We start from the raw sequence: 16,546 nt of genomic DNA, 5'->3' as shown, positions 1-16,546 counted from the left end.
TATGACTCTAAGTTACTCCAGCATTTGGTGTCTATTTTTGTATATTCCCAACTTGCCCATACCGGCCAACATGTCCCTTCACTCGCCTCGCCTACTTGTGTTTGGCCCATTTCCCTCTAAACCTATCCTATCCATGTACCTGTCCAAATGTTTCTTACACGGTGTGATACTACCTGCCGCAATTACTTCCAGCGGCAGCTCATTGTGTACATCAACCACCCTCTGAGCAAAAAGGTTACCCCTCAGGTTCCTATTACATTTTCCCCTCCTCACCTTAAACCTATGTCCTCTGGTTCTTGATTTCCCTACACTTGGCAAAAGACTATGTGTGTACCCGATCTATTGCTCTCATGAGTTAAAGCTGCTGTTGGAGTAGAGATTTAAAAGAGTGGAACGATTGTAATGCGTGATTGTAGATCCACTTGTGTAATCAGCACACGAAGAGTCGCTTGGCTTGTGCGCCATCTTACAATGTTGTACCCAACCCCCACTAAATTTCCCATGGGAGCGTTAATCTTCAGAACTAATGATAAAATGTTCAATTCCTGGTGACTGTACGCCAGAACCAAGGTCAGACAAAATTCAGTGGTTGTGCTGAAGTATGAAAACGTTTGCATGTAAATGAAGGCTGAGTGAGCTCCAAGCCATCACTGACACTTTCACTGAAGCATACATAGGATTGGCCTCACAGTGAACATTTGGCAGACAACAGGTTCTCTGCCTTCCTGAGCCTGCTGCATCACAATGCACTGCAGGAAAAATAACCGCAGCGAAAGCCTGGAAAACATGGCCCTCCTCTCATAATTTGGGAGCAAAGGCAGACATCGGTGATAAAATTCATCACTTCCTTTAATGCAGTACCGACTGGACGATGGAGAATAAATTTGTTTGAAAATCATGACCTCGGGAGCTGGCACAAAAATCATGGTTTGCTGGACCATCAGACATAGGAGCAGAATGAGGCCATTTGGCCCATTGACACTGCTCCATTCTGGCACTGACACATTTGATCATGGCTGTTCTATTTTTGCCCCACACCCCCCATTCTCCTGCCTTCACTTTGACGCCCTTACTAATCAAGAACCTATCAATCTCCACATCCTAAACCATCGGTGGCAATGAATTCGACCTGAAACGTCACCTATTCCTTTTCTCCAGCAATTTGTGCCTATCTCTGTAGGATAGAATAATTATATGAGGCTATTGTTGGTCGGCGCAGACTCAGTGGGCCGAAGGGCCTGTTTCCAGGCTGTATCTCTCCACTAAACTAATTTATTTTCTATTCCCAGTGTATACCAGTTTCTGTTCAAAGACACAGTTCCTTGGATAAATGTGGTACTCAAATGGTTTCTCAGTTTGAAGTCTAATTACTGAGAGTTAGTATTGTACCAGATCACATACCAATCCATCTCTAAATTCAAGTGAGCCCTGCAGATTTTCAGTTCAATTCATCATGAGGCAGCATTACATGTGTTCTTGTATTTTGGAGGCATGCCCAGTGAAAGAAAAGCAGAGCAAATTTATCTTTTAAGGATAAGGCCATCTCATCCATACTGAAAACTGGTGAAGGAGTTGATTTAAAGGGGAAAAAACTGCGCCAGATGCACATTTTGCAACTTACAAATGATTCCTCCACCCTCAAGCATGGTACCATTATCTGACCAGTGCATTAGATATTTATTTGAAATTTAACTTTGTGAAAGCTATCTTGGACATGAAGAACCAAGTGGCCTCCAATGACACTGTCTTTAGTTTCACCACATTGGTACCCACTGACATAAAAGTTGTGTTCATTAATTAACATCGTATGTAAATGCCTTTTAGAAGTGCAGGAAGGAGTTCAGGTTGGTTCATACTGAAGATAGACAAAAAATTCTGGAGTAAGAGCAGGTCAGGCAATATCTCCGGAGAAAATGAAGAGGTGATGTTTTGGATTGAGACCCTTCTTCAAACTGAGAGTCAGGGTAGTGAGAAACTAGAGGTATGAAAAGTGTCTATCTTTAAAGTCCCTAATCTCTATCCCACACAGAAGCCAATGAATCTACAACCCTGTATGTCTTTGGAACGTGAATGGATTATGTGAAATGTTTAAGTCATTTGGACAGGGACATGTAATGGTTTAAGAGGGGTATGGGCCAAATAGGATTAATTTTGATAGCAACTTGTGCAAATGGATGTGGGGTTGAAGTGCTTGTTTCCAGGTTGTACAAATCTACAAATCTAAAAGGAGCCGAGATTAATTTAAAATGAAGGTGAATGCTTTAATATACAAACCGATGCCGTCAACTACCAAATCATTTTCCTAATGGCATTAGAAAAAACAGAACTAATGTAAACATCATGCATGTTGCTTTATCTTGCTTCAAGGTTTCAAGGTTTGAAACATCACATCCAATTGACGTGAGGCGCCTTGAGAAACTCCAAAACATTTTATTTGGAAAAATTTCAAAACACAGCTCTTTATACTTGATAATTGCCTAAAACAAGATGTGTCACACTCCACAGCACCATTACAAGAATTTAGCACATCGTTAAATGTCTCCTCAATCAAGTTTCAATGTCTTCATTCATCCCTTTGGAAATGTAGGAACAAGAGCAGACCATTCAGCTTTGTGAGGCTGCTCCAATAGATTTTTTTTGGAGTGATTTGCATCGTTACTCCATCTTACATGCCCATCACAGGCACAGCACTCCCCACCATCAAAAGCATCCACATGAGCCCCTGCCTTACAAAAGTCGCATCTATAGGGGCGGCACAGTGGTGAAGTTGCTGCCTTACAGCGTCAGAGACCCGGTTTTGATCCTGACTATAGGTGCTGTCTGTACTGAGTTTGTACGTTCTTTCTGTGACCGCATTGGTTTTCTCCAGGAGCTCCGGTTTCATCCCACATTCCAAATAAGTACAGGTTTGTAGGTTAACTGGCGTTGGTAAAAATTGTAAATAGTCCCTAGTGCATAGGACAGTTCTAGTCTACGGGGATCGATGGTTGGTGCGAACTCGGTGGGTCGAAGGGCCTGATCCCGTGCTGTGTCTGGAAACTAAACTAAACCATCATCCAGGCCATGCCCTCTTTAGACCTTCGAGAAACAGTGCAGAAACGAGCCCTTCAGCCCACCGAGTCCGTGCCGACCAGCGATCATTCGATACACTAGCACTACTCTACACACTAGGGACAATTTACAATTTTTACCGAAGGCAATTAACATACAACCCTGTATGTCCTTGCAGTGTGGGAGGAAACTGGAGCACCCGGAGAAAACCTACGCAGTCACAGGGAGAACGTACAAATTTCAAACAGACAGCACCCGTAGTCAGGATTGAACCCAGGTATCGGGTGCAGCAAGGCAGATACTCTATCGCAGCGCCACCATGCCGCCCTTTTTTGCTGACCTCAAGGATCAGCATCAGCCACTTTCCCACCATCATCTGGTTCTTGAACCGACCTGCACAATCCTAATTCTACTTCAGTAATTAAACACTACGGACCACCTCTTGAATTACTATGCACTTGTCTTCTAATTGTGTTTTGCACGCGTGTCTTCTTTTTGTAGTCTTTTCTTTTCAATGTCAATTAGAATTAGTGTAATCTATGTATTATTTATGTTTTTGTGCATTGCCTGTGATGCTGTTGCAAGAAAGATTTTCATTGTACCTACACCTAACCATACTTGTACATATTACAACAAATTCAACTTGACCAAAGGCCCTCAGCGCAGAAAAATGCAACTCCCACTTCGTAATTCTCAACTGTCATAAAACTGTTTTTTTCTGTAGTGGGGAGGCGGAGGGGAGCAGGATGAGAGAAAGACTTCCAGAATTCTACTACCTCAGGTCAAGAAACACTTCCTGACATTGTCCCACAAGATCCCAGCTCTATGAAGATTAAAGTCCTTCCCCCCCCACCTCATTTGCAAAGATGATCATTCATTTCTATCCATCCTATCAAGTACTTATAATTAACTGGCTTTACCTTCTGTGCATAAACAAATTTGCACCAAATCTTGAATTAACTTTGAAAAATTCCAGCTTTAAGGTTTGACAATCTAGGCTGCAGTGAGCGATTCAATTATTTGTATTTGGCCACATATCATGGTTGAATCATGTGAGAATTAAAGATCACTCAACTTTTGTGGCTTTGTAAGGATAATTTTGAACTATACTTTAAATTGATTAGAACATCCAAGAAAATAAAATGTCGCCCTTTTCACATCTTTTGGGGATTTGTTCAAACTATGAAGAAGGGACGATAGCACAATGTTTAAAAGTACTATCAAACAAGCACTTTATTTTTCTCTCCCCCCTCCCCCCTCACCATCTTCTCCTGTCTCCGATTTGAATCAGTGAAATAAACTATCAGATTTTGGCAACCAAAACATTTAAACCAATGTCACTGGGTACTGACACCAAAGATGGATCTTATGAAGATTAGCATTTATGGCCTCATTTTGTGAAAATTAATGCTCAAGTTCTGAAGATGGAAAGACCTTTCCCACCCCGGTCATTTTCTTTTCTCCCTACTCCCATCGGGCCGTGGATACACAAGCTTGGAAGCGTGCACCTCAGTTATAAGGCTTCTGTTATAAGGATTCTGAACGGTCCTTCCATAAAGCTAGGATACTGCTTGATTCTTCAATCTACCTGAATAAGGACCCTGGATTTTTTCCTTGGAACTACAATGCTGAGAAGCACTACATTTCACTTGGGCAGCTTACAGCCCAGTGGTATGAATATTGATTTCTCTCACTTCAGATAGCCCCGGCATTCCCTCTCTCTCTATCCCTCCCCCACCCAAGTCGCACTAACTTCTTGTTTTCACCCTACAAACAGCTAACAATGGCCCTTTTCCTTTATCTGTTACTTTTTTGCATATCTTTTATCTATCTCTTCCCATCATAGTCTATATCTCTTGTTTCCTTTATCCCTATCCTGTCTGAAGAAGGGTCTCGACCCATTCCTTCTCTCTAGAAATGTTGCCTATCCCGCTGAGTTACTCCAGCTTTGTGTCTATGCTGAGAAGTACATTTTGCAAACTTCCCTCTACCTATTGTATTCGGGTTTGCTTGATTGTATTCATCTACAATATTATCTGATTTGATTGTATAGATAAACAAAGCTTTTCTCTGTAGCTCAGTGAAATAAATACTTTTTACACATTATTGTTGTCACATTGTAATACACGTGACAATAATAAACCCGAAAACTGATGACTCAAAAGCTACATCTTAGCAATTAAAACCATGCCATTCTATATCAAAGGGAAATATAGAGAAGTAGCCACCTTAACTTTGTTGTAAGCTTCAATGAAGTTTTCAAAGCCCATTTCTTGCTCCAGAGTCATTCGCAGTTCTTCAAGCCTGCTGAAAACACTGTCAAACTCGGCACTTTCACCCGCAACATCTTCCTCACTGTCATCTGCACAAATTGCAAAAGCAGAAACCTTGAGGCAATAGTCACAAAGGTCACCCACCTGTATAAACACATTCAGATCAGTCCCCTTCCTGCAACTTCAAAAGTAGCTCAATTACAGCAGACAGCTTAATTTCACAGGGATTATTTTACAAACCATTGCAAATTTCATTCATTGGTACTTTGGCCATTCATGCTGTCAGCAGGTCTACAGCTGTAAATGTCACAGTAGCTGCAGTGATATTAGCAGCAAAAAGGAAAAAGGAGAGTGAATTTGCCAACATTTTGCAGTTATAAAATAGCTGGGGATTATTAAGGAAAGACAAATTAAGAGATTAGATTAGATTTGGTAACAAGTGAAGCTACGGGTAATGTCTAGTGGTTTATATTGGGGATTTTCCACAGTTCAGCACATTTGACTGTAATCCAGACAGAAACACCATTGTTGCTGGATAAATGGCTTTTTATCATGAAGGCTAACGTTCCTCAGCTGCAGAATAATATTTTGTTTAATTCTACTATTCACTTTGGACAGACTGAAGTAGTTGCTGGAGATGGATATTCAAATTATTTCTCAGTGAAAGCTTAAACACATATCCCAATCAAAACTATTTGATTATTTTCATGAATTATTCTTTAAAGGTAACAGCATAAAATGCAAAACAATATTACAATACATGAACCTAGAGTCAATATTTCTAATGACTGTTCTGTATGAAGTCATAGAGTCAGAGGCATACAACGTGGAAACAGGCCCTTCGGCCCCATTTTGTCCACAACGACCTACATGTCCCATCTACACTAGTCCCACTTGCCTGCATTTGGCCCACATCCCTCTAAACCCGTCCTATCCATATATCTGTCTAAATGCTTCTTAAACATTTAGATAGCACGTGCCTCAACTACCTCCTCTGGCAGCTCGTTCCATACACCCACCACCCTTTGCGTAAAAGTTATTCATCAGGTTCCTATTAAATCTTTTTCTCCTCACCTTAAACCTATGTCCTCTGGTTCTCCACTCTCCTACTCTGGGCAAGAGAATCTCTGTGATTACCCGATATATTCCTCTCATGCTTTTGTACACCTCTTTAAGATCACCCCACATCCTCCAACACGCCAAGGAGTAGAGTCCCACCCTGCTTAACCTCTCCCTATAGCTCAGGCCCTCAAGTCCTGGCATAGGGAGAGATTGAGCAGGCTCAGCAACAGTCCTGGCAACAATAAGAGGCCCTTGTTCACAAACCCTATTCCTCTCACCAAAATCTCCACTTTATGAAAGCCTTTTCTCGAGCCATTTAATCTCCTGACGGAACATTTCTGTCCTCCAAGCTGAGGTCATATGAAACAATGACCCCAGCATTTCATGTTATAGAAAAATATTGCACACAACAATCACTCACTTCTATCGCTATCACACTGTAACCTTTAGCCCTGCTGCTAATCAGCTGTCTATTCACATATCAGTGCTCATGAGAATTGTGTGATTCAGCTGAAAATCTATTTCATGGCTATTTCATTACTCACTGGAAGGAAAAAAAACTTCCTTCTAATAGGGCTTGTGGTTTATGGATTGCCTGCATGTTTAGTTCTGTGCTCAGAAACGGTTTTATCTCCCATTGGATGCTGTGGGGAGACCTGATAAGAGTATATAAAATTATCAGAGCTATAGAATGGGTCGATAGTCAGAAACTTTTTCCCAGCATGGAAATATATCAAATACTAGAAGGCATAGCATTAAGGTGAGAAAGGGCAAAGTTTCAAGGAGATGTGCAATTTTTTTTAATTTTTTTTTAAGAACAGTGGGTGCCTGGAGCTTGTTGCCAGGGGTGGTGGTGGTGGAGGCAGATACACTAATGGCATTTCAGAGACTTTTGAATAGGCACTTGGATATGCAGGGAATGGAAGGATATGGATTGTGTGCAGGGAGATAAGAGATAGTGGCATCATGTTGGGCACAGACATTGTGGGCTGAGGGCTTGTTCCTACTCTGTATTATTCTATGTTCTATGGTCTGTGAGTGATCTGCATGTGGCAATACTTGAAGCACATAATTTTAATCACTGCACTATGCAGGAACCTTGCAGTGCTTGAGAGTAGGCCTTCGAGATGTAAAGACCATAAAATAACAAACTCAGGATAAATCTTATTAGTACATTCAAAATCTTAAGGGCAATGATTAAAATAATATGGTGCCACTGGTCTTGAGCTTGTAAAACTGATTTACTAGTAACTCGGAAAGGCAGAATTAGGAGCAAGGAATGGACAGATGTTTGGCAGATAACTGAAATTATACTTACACACTTCCCACTGGACACCGCAAAAATAAAAACATTTTAAAGTCACACATTTTGTTGGTTTGAGGCATGTTATAATTCAGTCACTTGTTTGTTTGATTGGATATTTTTGTGGGATTTCAAAAGCAGGTTTAGTTTAGTTTAATATTATTGTCACGTGTACCAAGGCACAATAAAAAATATATTTGTTGCTTGCTGTCCAGTCAGTGGAAAGACTATATATGATTGTAATCAAGCTGTCCACAGTATACAGATACGGTCCGATGAAAGATAGTCAGAGGGTCTCCAATGAGGTAGATGGTAGGTCACGATCGCTCTCGAGTTGGTGATAGGATGGTTCAATTGCCTGATAACAGCTGGGAAGAAACTGTCCCTGGATCTGGAGGTGTGCGTTTTCACACTTCTGTACCTCTTGCCGTATGGGAAAGGGATAAGAGGGAGTGTCCAAAGTGAGATTGGCCCTTGATTATGCTGGTGGCCTTGCCGAGGCATCGTGAAGTGCAGAAGGAATCAATGGAAAGGAGGTTGGTTTGTGTGATGGTCTAGGCTATGTCCACAACTCTCCACAATTTATTGCGGTCACGGATGGAGCTGTTCCCAAAAAATCATTTGCTGACCAGAATGTGAAAGGATATTAGCTAATCGGCTGGGGTTTTATAAAAAAAACAGTTGCTTTATTTGGTATTTGTGTGGTACAAGTTTCCACTTAACAACTTGGCTGAAGAAGGGTCTCGACCCGAAACGTTGCCTATTTCCTTCCCTCCATAGATGCTGCCTCACCCGCTGAGTTTCTCCAGCAGTTTTGTCTACCTTCGATTTTCCAGCATCTGCAGTTCCTTCTTAAACATTACAACTTACCACTGTACTTTGAGCTCATGCAAGACCTCACATACTGCACCATCATATCCCACTTGATCTTCTCTAGCTCCAAGTATTTCTCTCTAAAGTCTCTAGGCACATTATGCTGTTATACTGACCATGGATGTTATATTAAGCAAACTGCACAATGATCACCTTTGGAGACACCTATCACCCCAACCTTGCCTCATATATTTATCCAAATTACTTTTAGATGAGGATGCCAGAGGAAATAGTTGAGGCAGGGACTATCCCAACATTCAAGAAACAGGTACATACATTGGACAGGTTTGGAGGGATATGGATCAAGAGCAGGCAGGTGGGACTAGCATAGCTGGGACATTTCGATTTTCTGTTGTTGTTGTTGGTGGTGTTGTTTCAATTTTCCAGCATCTGCAGTTCCTTCTTAAACATTTTGTCTACTCCACTGCAAAATCTCCTCAAAGTATGCCTACTTTGAAGAAGTTCTCCTCCTCCCTCCGAAGCTCCCGGTGGCTCAGCACTTCAACTCCCCCTCGCATTCCGAATACGACCTTTCTGTCCTGGGCCTCCTCCATGGCCAAAGTGAGGACTACTGTAAATTGGAGCAGCAGCACCTCATATTTCGCTTGGGCACTTTGCACGCCAGCAGTATGAACATTGACTTCTCTAATTTCAGGTAGTCTCTACTTTCTCCTCCCCTTCTCAGCTCTCCCTCAGCCCACTGGTTCCACCTCTTCCTTTCTTCTTCCCCCCCACCCCCACTCACACATCAGTCTGAAGAAGGGTTTCGACCCAAAACGTTGCCTATTTCCTTCGCTCCATAGATGCTGCCTTACCCGCTGAGTTTCTCCAGCATTTGTCTACCATAGCTGGGACAGGTTGGCCGCTGTGGGCAAGTTGGGCCGAATGGCCTGTTTCCATGCTGTATCACTCTATGACTATGACGTTTATGCAAAGGCTCCCCTTCCCTCTACTGCTCACACCATTCCAGCGGCAGCAGGTAGCTTCCACTCTGTGCCACCCAGCAGTTCTCCCATAACAGAAGCAGAGCAACAACAACAACAGAAAAAAAGATTAATTTATCTTTGTGTTGCTGTTTATGCAAACTGACTGGCAGATTCACTGAAAGAACATTGAGTGCACTTCAAGTCCATTAGCCCTACAAAAAGGCATTTTAGGACAATTGTTCATTCCAGTACCAAAAGGAGCAATAAATGGTAAAATAAGATAAAGTGCTTGGCAGGTTATACACCATCTGTGGTGAGAGAAAAACAGTTAATATTTTATGAGAAAACAATACAATCAACCCTCGTTGTTACAGACCTCTTTACAAGATTCTGGATATAGCAGTCAAAATCTGTTGCAACCCAGGTGTGCGTTCATATTGACAAAATGTAAATGAAATGTATTTACAATGTTTAAAGTATGACTTTTTTGTGTCTTTTCCTGTTTATTTGGAATCTTGTTTAGTGTATTGGTTGTTTTTCCAATAGTGTACAGACCCATCATTTATTTATTTGCTTCTGCACTCCACAATTTGAGATTTGTAATAGAAAAAATATCACATGTGGTTAAATTACAAATCTCAAATTGTGGAGTGCAGAAGCAAATAAATAAATGATGTATAAAAATGGCCTTTATTAAAATCTGACAATGTGCACCACATTGTCAGATTTTAATAAAGGTCATTTTTATACATTTTAGTTTCACCATGTAGAAATTACAGCAGTGTTTATACATAGTCCCCCCATTTCAGGGTACCATAATGTTTGGGACACAGCAATGTCATGTAAATGAAAGTAGTCACGTTTAATATTTTGTTCCATATCCTTTGCATGCAATGACTGCTTGAAGTCAGCGATTCATGGACATCACCAGTTGCTGGGTGTCTTCTCTGGTGATGCTCTGCCAGGCCTGTATTGCAGCCATCTTTTAACTTATGCTTGTTTTAGGGGCTAGTCCCATTCAGTTTTCTCTTCAGCATATAAAAGGCATGCTCAATGGGTTCAGATCGAGTTATTGACTTGGCCATTCAAGAATTTACCATTTATTAGCTTTGAAAAACTCCTTTGTTCCTTTAGCAGTATGTTTGGGATCATTGTCTTGCTGTAGAATGAACCGCCAGCCAATGAGTTTTGAGGCATTTGTTTGAACTTGAGCAGATAGGATGTGTCTACACACTTCAGAATTCATTATGCTACTACCATCAGCAGTTGTACCATCAATGAAGATAAGTGAGCCAGTACCTTCAGCATCCATACATGCCCAGGCCATAACACCCCACCATCATGTTTCACAAATTAGGTGGTACGCTTTGGATCTTGGGCAGTTCCTTCTCTCCTCCATACTTTGTTTTTGCCATCACTCCGATATGTTAATCTTTGTCTCATCTGTCCACAATACCTTTCTCCAGAACTGTGGTTGCTGTTTTAAGTACTTCTTGGCAAACTGTAACCCGGCCATCCTATTTTTGTGGCTAACCAGTGGTTTGCATCTTGCAGTGTAGCCTCTGTGTTTCTGTTCATGAAGTCTTCTGCGGACAGTGGTCATTGACAAATCCACACTTGACTCCTGAAGAGTGTTTCTGATCTGACGGACAGGTGTTTGGGGATTTTTCTTTATTATAGAGAGAATTCTTCTGTCAGCTGTGGAGGTCTTCCCTGGCCTGCCAGTCCCTTTGTGACTGGTAAGCTCACCAGTGCTCGCTTTCTTCTTAATGATTTTGGTAAGGCTAAGGTTTGGCTGATGTCTCCAACAGTTTTATTCTTGTTTCTCAGTCTCATAATGGCTTCTTTGACTTTCATTGGCGCAACTTTGGACCTCATGTTGATAAACAGCAATTAAAATTTCCAAAGGCGATGGAAAGACTGGAGGAAAGACTAGGTGCTGAGTCATACCTGCATTAAGGTGCTGAGTTATACCTGCATGACGGAGGCAATTAAACACACCTGAGCAATTACAAACGCCTGTGAAGCCATGTGTCCCAAACCTTATGGTGCCCTGAAATGGGGGTGGGGGGTGGGGGACGACTATGTATAAACACAGCTGTAATTTCTACAGGGTGAAACCAAAATGTATAAGAATGGCCTTTAATAAAATCTGCCAATGTGCACTATAAAAACATGTGATTTTTTTTCTATTACAAATCTCAAATTATGGAGTACAGAGGCAAATAAGTAAATGATGGACATTTGTCCCAAACATTATGGAGGGCACTCTACAAACTCACCCCATTTACTCAGTTATAGTGGACAATTGGCAATAACAGACATTATTCTCTGCTCCCTGTGGTCCGTTATAACGAGGGTTAACTGTAACTATACAATACGGTTTATTTGTCACATTGCCCATAAAGTGCAAGTGAAATGAATATGTCAGCACCGGTACAATGATAAAGAACACACACAAAAACACAATAAAAATTTAACATAAACATCCACCACAGCATTCATCACTGTGGTGGAAGGCACACAATTTGGCTAGCCCTCCTCCATTTTCCCCTGTGGTCGGGACCTCAACCCTCTGCAGCCGTTGCTGCGGGCGTCCAGATGGTAAAAGGACAAGTTACAAGTCCAGGTAAGTCCAGGATCGACTCTTCCCCACCAGAGACCGCGGCTTTAATTTGGTGTAGGCCGCAGGTCGGCGGTCGAGATTTAAAGTTTAAAGTTCCCGCCGCGCCGCAGCCAGAAGCTCCGCAGACCGCAGGGCCGGCGGTCAAAGCTCCCCTCCAGGGGTGATGGTAAGTCGCCACCGCGCCCGCGGTAGAAGTTGGCCGCAGACCGGCAGTGATGGCTTCTTCTTCCCCCGGGTCCCCCATGAGGGATCCCGGGCTGTAGACGCCGCGCCAGCTGGAGCTGTCTTCAGGCTGCCGGCTGCCCCGGGCCAGCGAAACGGAGCGCTCCCCTCCAGCGAGGGCTCACCCGCTCCACGCCGAGAGTCCACGCTGCGCCCGCCGCTGAAGCCCCGGGCGCGTCTCCGGGAAAGGCCGCGCCGATCCTTGCTGTTAGGCCACGGGGGAGGCGACCTGGAAAAAGTCGCCTCTCCATGGAGGAGGCGGCCAAAACGGTTTCCCCCTCACCCCCCCACACCACCCCCCACACAAAACACACAAAGAAACATTAAAAACATACTTTAAAACATACTAAAAAAAAATAAAAAAAGTTGAAAAAACTAACACGCTGCTGACAGGGCTGCCGCCATTGCAGCGCCCCCACCGATATCTCCATATAATATCTACATACGATAACTAAATATAATGCAGCATTTTCCCAGTTAAGAACCAGTCATTGGTATCTGAGGAGAAACTGTTATGCCTGCACCACTCCCTTCCATCTCACCACTTCTGGGAGATCCTTCCTGTAACTTTCCTTCTAAATATTTGTAAAGGGATGGTGATAGAAATTGGTTATCAAACTGTTACTCCTGTTAACCTCGTCACTTGTAGATAATCTCCCTCTTCTGCAGCCATACTCACCTCCAGTTCCATACCTGTCGTCTCTCTAGTCCATCATACTCATACTCTAACTAACTTACCAGCTCTATCTTTACGAAACATGTTAAACCAGCTTAGCTTCAACTCTTCATCTTCTGCTTGTAGCCATGTCTCTGTAAATCAACAATGTCAATATTTTCACTGGCTACATGTTTCTAATTCGAAAAATTAATTCTAAAAATGTTAATATGACTATTTCACTCTCGTGTTCAACGCACAAGAGCTGCAGGAAGATGCTCCACCCTTATATGCTAGTACATGTCCATATTAACTCTTTTCTAGTCTCTAAAAAGGCTGATCAGTAAAGTGGGCTCAACTAGTTTTCTTTGAGATGAAGGCGACACTGGCAGGCCAGTATTATTATTGATATCACACAGCCCCTCAATAGTGTGGACATTCCACACTACATTAGAATGGATCTGGAATCACAATTGGGCCAGAGTGGGCAGCATTCATTTTCTTCTCAAAAGGATGTTAGCTACAAGATCATCATTAGTGCTAAAGGTTACCTCATTAAATATAGAATAAACTTTCTGCGTTCAAATTCTCCAAGAACTGCAGTGGGATTTGAACTTGGGTCGCTAAATAATCAGTCCATGTTTCCGGACTATGAGACCAGTAGCGGGATAATTATTTCTTGCTGCAAGTACACTGGGTGGCTGCCTCGACAACAATCTGTCCTTTCTTCTTTTTGTAATTTTTAGTATGTGTTCAAAGTGTTTTAGTGTTCCTTGGTTTGTTTCATGTGGGGGGGGGGGACTTTTTATCTTTCTCTTACCTCGACGGAGATGTGATTTTTTTCAGTATCGTATCTCTGTCCCCACTGCAGCCTAACATCGTGAAGTTGGCGGCCTTTGCTGGAGACCGACCCGGCGCTCCAAGCCATGGGTGTCTGCGGGACTTTAACATCACAGAGCTTGCGATCCATATGCCAGGGATCAAAGTTCCAACCATGGGGTCTGTGACTTTAACATCGTTGAAGCCCTTGGCATTTGGTAAGAAAAGGCCGAATCGGGAGCTCCATGCCACGGAGAGAGTTTCAACTGCCCCGACGCAGGAGTTTCGATCACCCCGACTGAGGATGGTTTGATAGCCCCGACCGCGGGAGAACAGAGGAAGACAATTGAACTTTATTGCCTTCCATCACATGATGTTAGGCCACAGTGGGGACAGAGATACAATACGGAATGTGGAATCCACTGTGATGGATGTTTATGTTAACTTTTATGTGGTCGTGCGTCTTGTTGCTTTTCACTTAGTATGGCTGTATTGTAACTCAAATTTCACTGTACCTTAACTGGTACATGTGACAAAAAACTGACCTTGACCGTGAAACCTTGAGGTACCAGCACATCGACAAACATAACTTACTGTAGAAGTGTCAGAATGACATTTAATTCCAATGGATAGACTGGCCACTTAGTTTGGTTCAGACAAGCAGCCCAATCACTTGTTTGTGCTTCACCTGCCACCATTCCACACTGGTCAGGATTAGGACCTTTGAGTCTGTCACAGGAAATATATACAGAAGGGAGTGATAAACTACTGTGAGGAATGCAGCTCATGATTGGATTCTGGTTCTGTTCTGTAGTTTTTGCACAATCCCGCAGGCATTGCCACTTTGATTTCACTGTACATCTTGTATGTGTATGTGACAAATAAAGTTGACCACTTGATATCATTATTCAGTCGATATTGTTATTATCCATATTACTTTGAATTTACCAAAATAATGTTTATTTTATGATGGCAAAGACTCAAAGGTGTATGAAACTCCATGTGATACCACAATTCCTCTTTCCCTCCATTCTGCCATTATAGCATCACATTTTTCTCTATGCTCTAATTTTCTGAAAATTATCACTTGACCGTACACACAGCATTAGATTCCACCCTAAGGTCATCATTCCTGACGCTTCATTGGGGCAAAATGGTGACATCACCAAACAAAAAGTCCAATAACTGGTGATTCAGCTGGAAAGTAATTATCAATCACAATCACATCTGACAGTGTTTCACTAGCGTGATATTGAACCAGAGTCAACCAATTCATAGGATTCTCATTTAACAAAAAACAGAACTGCCGGAGTAACTCAGCGGGTTAGGCAGCATCTCTGAAGAACATGGATAGGTGGCATTTCAGGTCTGGACCCTTACGACTCAAAGGGTCACCTATCCATGTTCTCAAGAGTTGCTGCCTGATCCACTGAGGTACTCCAGCACATCTGTGTTCTTTTTGTAAACCAGCATCTGCAGTTCCTTCTTTCTCAAAGGATTCTCGATTCAACGTCATGCGAGCCTGCCTGCATGGCTATGTCAAATTGAACAGCAAAAAGCAAATGCTGAAGAAAGTAAATCATAATAAGCTAAATGCTAGAAATATTCAGCAGATGAGGCAGTGTCTGTGGGGAGAGAGAGAGAGAGAGAGAGAAATAAAGAAAATGAATACAGGTTATGCAATTGGGTTGATTCATTAAGTCTGTTTATCTCTGTACAGATGGGTTTTGATCTGCTGAGTGGTCCACCTACATTCCTTCCTCTAGTTTTACAATTCGCAACCCTTCAATCCTTTTGTCGTACACCTCCTGCCTTTTCATCTCTGGCCGTTGTTCAACCATTTGCTTCTCAAAAAACCCTCCTTACCTGTATCAACCTATTATTTGCCTCCCCTGCGCTCTTCCAGCTTTCTTTCCCTCCAGTCTAAAGAAGAGTTCCGGCCTAAAATGACACCAATCCATGTTCTCCAGAGATGCTGCCTGACACCCTCTAGTCTTGGCAACATCCTCGTAAATCTTTTCTGAACCCTTTCAAGCTTGACAATATGTTTTCTATAACATGGTGCCCAGAACTGAACACTACAGTTTCAGGAAGGTACTTTCCTACAGCCATCAGGTTCTTGAACCGACCTTCACAACCCTAATCCTACCTCTGCAACAGGACACTACAGATCACCTCTTGCACTACCATGGACTTGTTTTCTAACTGTTGTTTGCACTCATGTCCAATCTTCATTTTTTTTTTAATACAGTCTTTTTCTTTCCCTATCCTGTAGAATGAGTAATTTATGTACAAGTTATGTTTTTATGTATTGTCTGAATCTAGGTGCCTGCGATGCTGCTGCAAATAAGATTTTCATTGGATCTGAATCTCATCGTATTTAAAACTCAACCGAATGTCCCCTTGAAACTGATGTCAGCCTTTGACCTCATCTTTCCCTTTGGTAGTTTGCACCCCAGCGGTATGAACCTCTACTTTTAGATAGCCTTTGCTTTTTTCCTCCTTCCCCTCCCCAGCTCTCCCACAAAGCGTACTGTGTCCGCCTCTTCCTTTCTTTTTCCCACCCCCCCTCCCCGACAATGCTGAAGAAGGGTCTCGACCCGAAATGTCGCCTATTCCTTCTCTCCATAGATGCTGCCTCACCGGCTGAGTTTCTCCAGCATTTTTTGTTTACCTTCAGCATTTGATCCCATCAGATTGGTATCTTAAATCAAACTTTCTTGCATATTACTTGAC

General features: G+C 42.4%; 1 protein-coding gene across 7 annotated transcripts in view; it reads right to left on the bottom strand.

The window, feature by feature from the left end:
* The window catches only part of nek1 (NIMA-related kinase 1), a 166,353-nt gene that overhangs the window by 10,870 nt on the left and 138,937 nt on the right, over nucleotides 1-16,546 (bottom strand). For all 7 annotated transcript variants that reach the window (XM_055632331.1, XM_055632334.1, XM_055632335.1 and 4 more), the window contains one exon: nucleotides 5,280-5,413. In XM_055632331.1, the coding sequence (XP_055488306.1) occupies nucleotides 5,280-5,413 (134 nt within the window). The remainder of the gene's footprint in view (nucleotides 1-5,279; nucleotides 5,414-16,546) is intronic.

The sequence above is a fragment of the Leucoraja erinacea genome, chromosome 3 (genome assembly GCF_028641065.1).
Source record: "Leucoraja erinacea ecotype New England chromosome 3, Leri_hhj_1, whole genome shotgun sequence".
NCBI classification, from domain to species: Eukaryota; Metazoa; Chordata; class Chondrichthyes; order Rajiformes; family Rajidae; genus Leucoraja; species Leucoraja erinaceus.
Note: the sequence above shows the minus strand (reverse complement) of the source record. Positions and strands in the feature narration are given on the sequence as shown.